The sequence below is a fragment of the Marmota marmota genome, unplaced genomic scaffold (genome assembly GCF_001458135.2).
Source record: "Marmota marmota marmota unplaced genomic scaffold, marMar, whole genome shotgun sequence".
In the NCBI taxonomy this organism is placed as follows: Eukaryota; Metazoa; Chordata; class Mammalia; order Rodentia; family Sciuridae; genus Marmota; species Marmota marmota.
In genome coordinates, this window is record NW_026000026.1 from 70,489,076 (window position 1) to 70,501,327 (window position 12,252).

At 43.0% G+C, this 12,252-nt stretch overlaps 1 protein-coding gene across 3 annotated transcripts in view; it reads right to left on the reverse strand.

Annotated features, from left to right (window-relative positions):
* Positions 1-12,252, reverse strand: part of Sil1 (SIL1 nucleotide exchange factor) — a 257,124-nt gene that overhangs the window by 177,253 nt on the left and 67,619 nt on the right. For all 3 annotated transcript variants that reach the window (XM_048811630.1, XM_048811628.1, XM_048811629.1), the window contains one exon: positions 5,738-5,876. In XM_048811630.1, the coding sequence (XP_048667587.1) occupies positions 5,738-5,876 (139 nt within the window). The remainder of the gene's footprint in view (positions 1-5,737; positions 5,877-12,252) is intronic.

Consider the following 12,252-nt stretch of genomic DNA (forward strand, 5'->3'; position numbering starts at 1 on the left):
GAGTGAAACAAAATTGGAACAACACAAAATCATTATAATAGCCTCCTGAAATGTCCATCCGTCCTTTCTCCCTATCTGTTCCTCAGATGTGAGCGGTTTTTCTTCCATCTTACACATCTCCAGGGACAGGCAACTTAAAACAAAAGTGAAACAAAATAACAAAAGAGGAATCTTAAAATGGCTACCCATCCTCTTGCCCTGCCCTCAGGGGCGAGCAGTTTCACTTACCCTCAGTCGCTCCCCGTGCGGCCCACCAAATGCCGCAGTCTGGCTGGGCACAATCAGATGCCACTTGTCAAAATAAACTAACTTTATTTTTAGAACCACACACGCCAAACAAAACAGCCTCTCAGGAAAAATCCTCAGAGCCTCAACTGCCACCACCGGCTTTCCACAAGCCTCCCACACAAGCTTCTCTCCACCTCCCACAATCCTCCTGCTCTTGAGGCCGATTGGCTGGGTCACGTGGGCGGAGCCAAAAAAGTCCCCCAATGAGCAGCTCCGTGGTCTGAAAGGGCAGGGAAACAGCCCAATGAGCATCACCGCAGAGGAGCCAATCAGCTAGACGTTGCTGGGGCCGCTGTGAGCCAATCATCAGCCGGCAGCTGGAAGTTTGCTGGGGCCCCTTCAGCTGTGGCTCTCAACAATGAACGACACGGCCTCTCCAATGCTATAAGGGGCCAAAAGCCCCACAGAGACAGTCCTGCAGAGTCAAAGAGACCAGAGTCAGGTGCTTCTTAAGACAGATGTCCGGGGCCTACAGGAAATCAGGCTTCTCTCTTAAATACTTGAAACCAGAGTAGTTGGTCTACTATAAATGAGGTTTTTAAAATTCAATTCCCTCTTATTGCTCGTGCAGATCTGAAATGATCTGACCAGATGGCTGGTGCTCTATAATTCTTGGATTGCTCTCATCAGTTGTTGATGATTTGATTTTTTTTCTTTTCCTTTTTTTCCCCCTCATATGAACGTGTTCCTACACAGGCTTCCTGCATGCTTCCATCAAGTGGACTCTCTGTGCTAATGCCAATATTTCAGAGACTCTCACAGCCACCTGGAAGTCAGATAAGGTCAATAAAGAATCCCAGGTTTGAGCCTGGCTACACTCTCTGAGCCTGCATGGGGCCAAAATGCAGCACTGGTGAATGACAGGACAAGCGGGACTTTGCCCAGGCTGCGTCCTCATCTCCACTTCTCCTCCAAGTCCCCAAGGAAAGAGAGGTAGCAAAGATATATTTTTTAAATTGACAACTACAGCCACTTATTGAATATGTCCTATGCGTCAGGCCCTCTGCAAATAGCTTATACATGTCAACCTTATTTCATTCTCACACAATCTCTATGAAGTAGACATTTTCATCTCTATTTTCAGATGAGGAAATGAAGGTTCAGAGATTCTGAGGAACCTGATCAAGGAGACAGAGATCAAAAAGAGAACAGCAGGCTGTGCCTGGTGGTGCACACCTGTAATCCAGCATCTTAGGAGGCTGAGACAGGAGAATCACAAGTTCAAGGCCAATCTCAGCAATTTATCAAGGCCCTAAGCAACTTAGTGAGACCCTGTCTTGCGGGGCCCCAATGAGATCTCAGGGATAAACAGAAGGCCCTGCTGGTCTTGCCACACCATTCTCTGTGCACTCACCGAACATAAAACACTACAACCAGGACATCTGAAAATGCTTTCATTGTCTTTTTTTCCACATCTGTGTATCCTGTGCAAGATAATAAGCTATTAGAGGGAATAGATCATGTCCTTTTTGCTCCCCAAAAGACAGAATTGCCAAGTGGCTAGTAGTTGGGGCCTACAGTCAAATGACTGGGTCTGAATTCTGACTCTGCCATTTATTAGATGTTTGGCTAAGTTATTTCTTCTCTGAAACTCAGTTTTGACTGTAAAAATAAGGATAGTCATAGCATCTGCCCTCAAAGAATGCCTGGCAGAGTCAATGCTCAGTAAATGTGAGCTATTATCTATATCTCTGGCTACAAGTACAGTGCCTGGCACAAAAATAGGATTTCAGAAAACATCCAGGGAGCAGCAGCCCTGTTGAACCTGGCTGTGATTGGCATTCTGTAACAACAATGCACAGGCATAAAGTCCTGGTGTTCAGGGGTCCTCAGCCCCAGGACAAATATATGAATTCCCTGCCCAGAGCCAACAGGATTTGCCAGCAAACAGCTTTCCTCTACTTGCTTGTGAACAGATGATGCTGAATTCAGTCAATTGCTTGCTGGGCCTGAGAAGGTGAGGCAGATCCCAAAATAAAAAAGAAGAAAGAGACAGGAAAATCACTTCCAGGAATAAGCAACACTAACGAGAATGCTGACATTCATAAGAGAAGTAGGCAGACTTTGGGAAAGTGACCTGCAGCTACTGTGGCACTATGTGGCTGGGATCCTATTCCCACCTTTCCTAGTGGGAAAGCCCACAAAGTCATGGTTTGCTCCTCTGATGTGCCAGGGTGCAGTAGGCAGTCTGGAAATCTGCCTTCAAATGAGCCCCGCCTACCACCAAAACAGCCCAGGTATCCAGTATCGCTCCCCTGGAGGCCTAGGGAAAACCATACTACAGTTCTCCCTTCAGAGACCTGAGGGGACAGAAAGTACTGAACTGGTAAACCAAGACAGGGGGTCAGTTACTGTCAATATAAACTTGCTGTTTTCTTAAAAGATCCCCAAAGAGACTTCTAAGCAAGAAATGCTCTGCTAACCCCTTCTGCTCATGCTTAACCTTACTCCCTCATCAAAATCGCTGTTGAAGGAGTACAGAAGGACAGTTCATAGCCATGGAAGTCTCTCCTTCACATCCTAAATTCCCCAGGTAAAGCCACAGGGACAAGAAATTCACATGCTCATGTACTTACACTGGTATCCAATTCCACAGTTGAGTTGAAGGGGTGGTGTGAATGAAGAATTAACCACTGAAAACTAGAAAGCTGTGTACTCAGTGATGCCTTCATGGTAGGAATTGTGCAGAGGGCTTTGCATCTCACTCCACATAACAGCCTTTAGCAGGCTGGGCAGGACATTTCCTCCAGGTCAACCAAAGCTCAAAAGGATTCAGGGACTTGCCCAAGATTCCCTAAGTAGCAAAGCTAGGTTTTGAACCTAAGTCACTAAATTATACTGCCTCCCCATTTACCTACCTACCCATCAAAGAAGTTTCCAGGATTGGCTACATTCCTTTTAACCTTTATAAAGCTTGTTGGAAGTTCTCAGAGAGCATTCGGAACAAGGTGAATTAAGATTATACTCCAGTTGAATGAAAGCACTAGCTCTCCACACAATTTCCTAATAGGATACACATAAAACACCTCAATCCTATACTTAAGAATCACTTGTCTGCCTCCACTTTCCTGACCCTTTAGCATAGACCCTGAATCACTCCAAGTCAGACACTGAGACCTGAAAAGGCCTACACTCTCATGAGCCTTGCCTTGAAGCTTAGTGAAAAACATTCTTCCGTGAATGGGGCAGACATGACTGGAACCAGAATTACTTTGTCCTCCAAGCACAGGACCTCAGTGTACTGAACTGCAAAACACCAACCTTTGTAGCAGCTTCAAGGGAATTTTGTGCATAAAAATTTACAAGGAGCTCTTGAGAAACTATAAGCTAGAGGGTGATGTCAATGGGGCATCAATTAAATGTAAAGTCTGTGTTCCACTCCAGTTTCTCTGGAAGGTTCTCAAATCCTTGTCACACAGGTTCTGGGTCTTCCTCCCCAAGGATACATAGATGGTCTTTGCTTTATTTTTTGTATATGGGTTTATTTGTTTGTTTGGCTTTGCTTGTGATTGAACCCAAGAGCAGCCTATCAGTGAGCTACATCCCCAGCCCTTTTCATTTATTATTTTGAGACAGGGTCTCACCAAGTTGATTAGAGCCTCACTAAATTGCTGAGATTGGCCTTAGACTTGTGATTCTCCTGCCACGTCCTCCCAATTTGCTAGGATTACAGGTATAAGCTACTGTGCCCAGCATCCTAGTCCTTTTTAATTTTTTTTTTTTTTTTTTTAGAGAGAGAGAGAATTTTTTTTAATGTTTATTTTTTAGTTCGGCGGACACAACATCTTTGTTTGTATGTGGTGCCGAGGATCGAACCCGGGCCGCACACATGCCAGGCAAGCGCGCTACTGCTTGAGCCATATCCCCAGCCCCCTTTTTAAATTTTTTATTGTAGAACAGCATCTTTACATTGCCCAGGTTGGCTTTGAACTTGTGATCCTTCTGGATCAGCCTTCTGAGTCACTGGGATTATAGGTGGTGCCACTGTGCCCAGCTCGGAGTTTTTAGCTATAAGCAGTAGTCCCATGACCCAAAAGGCTAAGCAAAGGCCTGTGGTTAGAACTATCAATCTTATTCTGTCTGCAGTACTGACCAAGGCCTTGAAGGAAGCTACTGACTCAGCCCAAGAACAAATTGAGTGGAAGTAGGGGGCCACAGAACAGGGGCCTCCATCTGCTCTAGGCACTTGCCTGATTAAAAGTGGTACAAGCAATACCACATAAAACCAGTGAATACAGCCCACATTTTCCCCTCTACACCCTTAACAGCCTCTCTAGTTTTAGTTTTCAAGGACCAAGGGTATGGAGGGCGGGGGTGACTCAGTTCTCAGGGAAGTTGGGGGAAGGCAGTCAGAAGTTGGATCTGCTGGAACCAATATCTCTGTTCCTAAGCCTCCCTCTGCCCAACACCATTAGCTCCCACTTGGCTTCTTTGGTGCTTCATCACTCTTCCATGGCAGCAACTACCCGTATGCAAGCCCAGCAGGAATGATATTGCTACGAGAAAGCAGGCTGGCACAGCAAATGCTATCCCTGCCAACACAGCAGCAATGGGGGCAGTGAGGACATGGTGATGAATATCAGCAAGGAGCTGATGACACTATACTGTGGCCATTGCCAGGGTTTCCCATCTACCTTGCCACAATGAAGAATGCAAACATCCTACTCCTGAGAATAAATAGTCCCAAGTGTTAACATGGTGTGCTCCAGCCAAGGGCAACAGGAAAGGAAAAGTAAGAGGAGAACAGATCTAGGCTCTAGAGTCAATTATAAGACAAGTTATTTAACCTACCTGAGCTTCAATGTTTTCATCAGAAAATTAAGATAATAATAATTCTCATTATTATAAATATTGGACAAGATGATCCACATGAAGCACCTATCATAGTACCTGAATATGTTAAACATTCCAAAATTGCTAATTATTTTCATTATTAAGCCCTGCACTGAGGCTCATGATAGAGTTAGAAAGTTGTTCCTTCTGAGAATGCCCCATTTAAAAATCAGGCCAGGGCGAACCCCTTTTTCTTGGCACAGGTTCTTTTAACAACAGAACACTCCTGCCCCACACTGGTACTCAGGACTCCTCTGTGAACAATATTTTAGCAGCACTGAGCTGAGCAGTGAAGCCCAAAATAGCATTTGCAGAGCAAGGCACATGTCACTGCCTCTGCGGTGCTTCAGAAGTGCAAGGAAAGAAAGTTTTCAATCACTTGCTCAGAAAGCATGGCCACCCACCACCTGCTTTCTTTCCCGGGTAGTCAGATGCTGCAAACTCTGTTCTGCAGGAGAAAGAAGATCCCCAATCCCGACAGCAACACTACCACTCTGATGGACCACACTGTTCCTTCCTAGCAGTCCAGAAAGTGGCTACTACTGTAGCCCTGCAGGGACAAAGGACATACACAGTTTGAATTCTGAATTCAAGGGGAAAGGACTGAGTCTGGTACCTGGCTGAAGGGCCTGCCAATCCTGGGTCGGGTGAAACACCTCCAGGACTTCAGTGTCCAGATCCTCCTCTGCTTTGGTTTCCTTTCTCTCTGATTCTTTGGTGCTGCTCTTCTCTGAGTTGATCAGTGCAAACTCATTCTGAGAAAAGAAAATACAGGGCATGACCGTCCACATAAGACGTCAGAAAAGGAGAAAGAAAAAAGCCTGCCATGGTACACTCTTCTTCATGCCCTTCTCCCCTTCTCACACACATTTGAACACTTACAATTCTTTTATATATATAAATTTTTAGTTGTAGTTGGACACAATACCTTTATTTTATTATTTATTATTTATTATTTATTTATTTTTATATGGTGCTGAGGATCGAACCCAAGGCCTTGCACATGCTAGGTGAGCGCTCTACCACTGAGCCACAACCCCAGCCCCTGAACACTTGCAATTCTTTTTTCAAGGTCAGCCTCAGAACCAGTATGTGTGAGGCACTATGGTTAAATGAACACACATGCTTTCATATGGTATTTCTGCAAATGTACAAGGAGCAACTCCAGAAGATTTCATACAACCTTACAGGGATTAAGGAACATACTAGGGAGAAGGGTTGGCAAGTAAGAGCCTTCTACTTTCTATGGGACATGTTACTATACTGTTTAATGTTTAAAACTCATATAGATTACATTAACAATAATAAAAAAAAATACTTATAGCTGGGCATAGTGACACACACCTATAATTCTATAAATTTAGGGGACTCAGGCAACTTAGCAAGACCCTGTCTCAAAAACAAATTAAAAGGGCTGGGGATGTAGCTAAGTGGTAGAGGGCCTCAGGGTTCAATTCCTAGTACCATATTTAAAAAAACACACACACACACATTATAAAAGGGAAAACATATAAATGGGTGAGTAGGGACTCAAATGGCCACCTCATATGTACAAAAGCCAGCAATTGAGGCCCAGCTGATTATCAAGCAGCCCAACAGGACACGGCACAAACCTTGGCAATTCCAGTAGATATAATAGGGCAAAAATGACTCCTGTGACATTCTAAACCATGAAAGAAGTGGGAAGGTAAGAATACAGCTGGCCTGAGGGAGTAAGATGCCCCTAAGTTGGAAATTGCTTCCTAAAACTAGCTTCCTTCCACTTCATGGAGAGCATAGAAGAGTAATAAGATGGATTGCATGGAGCACTCCAAGACTTTAGGAGTCAGAGATGCACAGTAAACATTAAATATTATTCATTTTGCTCCATCATGGCCTTCCATCTTTCCTATCCCATTCTGAAATCTCTTCTTGCATAAAAGCAGTAAGGTCTCAGGAAACTGGAAGGAGAGGGTTCCAGAGCTATGGAAAATTGCATTAGGGAGAGCAAGGAGGAACCCATACTAGCACACAGCAAGTCTGTTTCAGCTCCCCTGCTTCCTTTGTCATAACTTTTTCTCCATCTCCCAAATCCTCCCCTGATAAGAAGTATATTTCTTGGAGTCCTACAAAAAGCCTAAGCCTGGGCTGAGTACTTCACACAGATCTCATTTTGAACTCTCAACTCCTCTAACACTGTCTGGGAAATGCTATGTGCATGCATCTCTTCTAGTAGTATTCCAGATCCAGAAAGGAACTCCTGCTTTCAACTCCTCTAACACTGTCTGGGAAATGCTATGTGCATGCATCTCTTCTAATAGTGTTCCAGATCCAGAAAGGAACTCCTGCTTACCTGGGTCCCTCAGGGTCTGATCTTTAATTAGCTGTCAAAGAAAAGGTTAGGGTGTTAAGGTGTTGATGATGACAATGCATAGCTCTTCCAAGAATTTTCATGTTTAAAAAGAAATAAAGGCATGAAACTAAGATGGCAGAATTTCACAGAAAATATCTTAGGCAAAAAGAGGCCCTCAAATCATTTCACAAATAATGAGGGCACCGATTATAGCACAATGGTTAAGAACTCAAGCTCTAGATCAGATAACACTAAGTCTGAATCCCAGTTTCTTGTGACTCTTAACTAACTCTCAGTTTCCACATTTGTAAAGTGGAAATAATAACAATATCTAGCTCATACATTAGATGAGGAAGTATAGTGTAAGCCACCATCCCTGAGTACATGGTAGCCATTACTATTAAGCAATCTAATAGGCAGTCCTAGGTTCCAGGTAAGATGAGTCTGTGCTGTGGCATTCAATAGTAATTACACAATACACCATCATTCAGGCAGGTCAGTTTGAAATGGTGGTCACCTGTGTAGCCTGGCCCTTCAAATTTCTCCTATCTTTTCAACTTTAAGATTGCACAAAACTAAGCTCAAAAGAAAATTAGGATCAAAAAAGCAGATGTGCTTGTGAGACTAAAGACAAGACAGGTTATCAGAAGGACATGGAGATCAAGGATTCCGACAACCAAGTTTCCTGAGGGCAAGCACTGCATTGGTCTCTTTCATCACTGTATCTCCCAAGCCTAGCACAGTTGGATGAACAAATGAATGAATAAATGCTCCCTTCCATAGGTGGACATGTCTTCTGAACCTTAGAATGAGGGAAGCCCAAAGTACTTCAGACTTCTAGAGGCAGGCACTAACCCCACATTCTAGAACAAATACTACCTTGTCTAGGTACTCAGCCCCCATCAGAAGCACCAGAAGTACCTGAAATCTAGGTACTCAGCCCCTGCCAGAAGCACTAACCATAGAATTTGAGAACAACAATAAAAATTTACCTCAGAGGTGTGTCAATCAAATACCTCCAGGGAACAGGCAAGAATGGATGTAAATGAGCGAAGTGGGCCAGGTGTAAACAACAGGGAGTGGTGGACTATGAAAACTGCAATTCTCCTACCCTAAGGAAAGCAGCTGCTACCCAGCTGGTCCACCAGTGCCAACAGGCATTCAACTTGAAGAGAAACATAAATTCAGTTTTTATGTGAAATGTTCTCATTTTGAGAACACTAAGAGGGCCAAACTAAACATCTATGCTCCAAATTGCACCTTTTGCTTTACTTTATCAATAGCTAACTCCTAGAGGATGTAGCTTTAAGCAGGAAAACAAGTCTCATCATTAAGAGAAGCAGAAAAAGACAAGGTAAATGGCAATGATGAGAAGATGGCAGGAAACCTTTCAAAATCCAGGTAGAGCTAGTTTTCATGCTGATGATGGGAGAAATGAAAGCCTCTTTTTAAAGATTTCACCAACAAAGTTAACAGAGGAGGTTCAAGAAGAGGAGTTAGTTGGGCACAGTGTACACACCTATCATCCCACAATTTAGGATTGCAGGAAGATTGCAACTTTAAGGCCAGCTTTGGCAATTTAGCAAGACCCTTGTCAACTTAGTGAGGCCTGTCTCAAAAATAAAAATTTTAAAAGGGCTAGGGGGCTGGGGTTGTAGCTCAGTGGTAGAGCATGTGTGAGGCACTGGGTTCAATTCTCAGCACACCATATAAATGAAATAAAGGTCTGTCGACAATTAAAAACATACTTTAAANACACTAGGACTATATATCAGTGGCAAAACATCCTTGGTTCAATCCTAGTACCAAAAAACAAAAACAAAAAAAAAACAACAGGAGGTAGGGGTGTTAGAAAGAGACCAATGAGTGTGCCCAGCAAGATAGCTGACAAGAGGTGCCTGGATGCTTTCCTCCAGAACACAGGACCAAAACAAAAAAACAATAGCTGAGCCAGGTGTGATGGCACATCCCTGTAATCCCAGTGGCTTGGGAGATTGAGGCAAGGAAGATCGTGAGTTCAGAGCCAGCCTCACAACTTAGGGAGGCACTAATAAACTCAGAGACCCTGTCTCTAAATAAAATATAGAAAGGGCCTCTCAGAGTCACCAGTTGCTGTGTGCATGGAGGACCGAGCTAGCTTGCAATAAATGTCTCTTTGCTGCTTACCAAATAAATAAATAAATAAAATACAAAAAGAAAAAGGGCCGGGGATGTGGCTCAGTGGTTAAGTGCTCCTGGGTTCAATCCCCAGTACCCCCCCCCAAAAAAAAAAAACACTATTCCACCAGAGTGTTTGAGACACAGCTCTGGAGTAGGGATGTGGGAAAGAGATTATGGAACACGGAAATACACGATGGCCTTGTAAAGAAGGGAACTAAGCATACAACATCTACTGTTCCATCTCTCAAAATCAACCCTGAATCAAGAAGGACTTTGCTTGGTGAGGAATGGGTAGCCAGAGGTTCAGAGCAGTTCCCACTCATACCACAAACATCTGAGGCATATATTATTGGATAAACCAGCAGCCCCCACAAGCACTGAGCAAGTGTAGGGAACTGCCAGACTAACAAATTGCTCAGGCCACATTGTGCATTCCCCTACCAAGGTTCCTGTTACACAATGCCATCTTGAGACTCCTCCCATCTGGATCCTGTGAAGCAGCTGGCATCTGCCATCAGCAACTCAAGAGACCCAGCTCTGGAAGCAGCCAGGCAGCCCCCAAGGAGTAACCTGGCAGCCAGCACTGAGTGGCTTGGTCTTCTGAGGCCTCTAAGAAGGAGCCAGTAGGCCCAGTTCATCCTGCTGCAGCCCCAAGAAGCAACTAAATGGTCCATTTTTAGAAGCGCGGCCCATCGAGGTCCTAAGAAGCACACAGGCAGCCTGCCCTAATCAGGTGAATCCCAGGCTCTTGAACACACATGGGCACCCTGCCTGGACCCAACAGTAGAGTACAGCCCATGTGCCCAACTACTAGGCATACTGCAACAAGTCTTTTATTTTCCAAATCTTTGGAAAGATACGTATCTAGGCCTAGGAAGCTCAAAGAACCCCTAATATATCGAATCAAAAAAGAGTCTGTCCATGGCAAACTGTCAAAAGTACAAAACAAGGAGAGAATTCTAAAACCAGTCACACCTTGCATGCACAGGCCCGCCAGAGCAGCTCCATCCCCACATAACCCACAGGAACTACCAGGCAGCCACACCCACAGCCAAGTGCACCCAAAGCCGCCAGCAAACCCATTCCATCTAAGAGAACTTAAGTACAATCCCACAACTGCTGCAGCCTAGGCTACTAAGATACCACATTGATTACACCAACATTGATTACAGCTGAAGGTATCACCAAACTGATTACAGCTGAAGAAGCTATGTGTGCTACAGGGCCCACATGGAACCAAAACCAACACAGCCTATCCAATCAACACCCTAGCACTTACAACCAGGAGAAAGTCTTTTACTACAAAAGAAACCCTACAAAATTGGTAGAAGCAATTAATCCATCAGATGTACAAATATCAACATGGGGAAACAAGAAACATCAAAAAGCAAGTTAGCATGACACCTCCATAGCCACGCAATAATTCTCTATCAACAGACCATAAAGAAAAGAAAATCAATGAACTGCCTGAAAAAAGAATTCAAAATAATGATTTAAGAAAGCTTAATGAGGGGCTGGGGCTATAGCTCAGTGGCAGGGCACTTACCTAGCACGTGTGAAACACCGGGTTCAATCCTTAGCACCACATAAAAATAAACAAAATAAAGCCATGCTGTTCATCTATAACTACAAAAAAAAATTTTTTTTTAAAGAAAGCTTAATGAAACCCAAGAGAACACCGACAAGTCAACCATTTGGAAGGCAATTCATGATATGAAGAATGAGAAATCTGTCACTGAATCAGAGGTCACAAAGAGGGAAGCAGAAACCCTGCAAGTAAAAAAAAAAAAAAAAAAAGTAAAATAAGAAATACAGTTGACAGCCTCAATAGCACACTAGCAAACAGAGGAATTTCTGAGCTTGAAGAAGGATTTTTTTGAAATAACCTAGTTACACAAAAAGGAGAATGAATTTTTTTAAATAAATGAATGAAGCCTGATACTCATGGGAATACCATTAAGCAAGCAACCATTCATAAGCAGAAAGGTGCAGAAAATCTATTCAATGAAATAATTGCTGAAACTTTCCAAATCTTGGGAAAGATATAGGTATCTAGGTCCAGGAAGTTCAAAGAGCCCCTAACAGAGTCAACCCCAAAATATCCTATCCATGGCATGGCATGTGAAGCACTGAGTTTGATCCTTGGCACACATATAAATAAATAAAATAAAGGTACTTATCCATTTGCAACTAAAAAATATTTTAAAAAAAAAAGATAGCCTCTAATACAATAATGGCTGGGGACTTTAATACCCCACTTTCATCAATGGACAGATCATCTAGACAAAATATCAACAAAGAAACATTGGAGTTAAATTATATTTTAGACCAAATGGACCTAATGGACATTTATAGAACATTTTGTCCAACAGCTACCGAATACACATTCTTCTCATCAGCATATGGAATATTCTTCAATACAGACCATGTATTAGGTCACAAAACAAGTCTCAAAAATTCAAAAAATCAAGATCATAGCATGTATCATCTTTGAACACAATGGGATAAAACTAGAAATCAATAAGAACAAATTTACAAATTATACAAACACATGGAAATTAAACAACATTCTCTTGAATGACAAATGGGTCAATGAAGAAATCAAAAGGAAAATTTAAAGAATTCTTAAAACAAAAGAA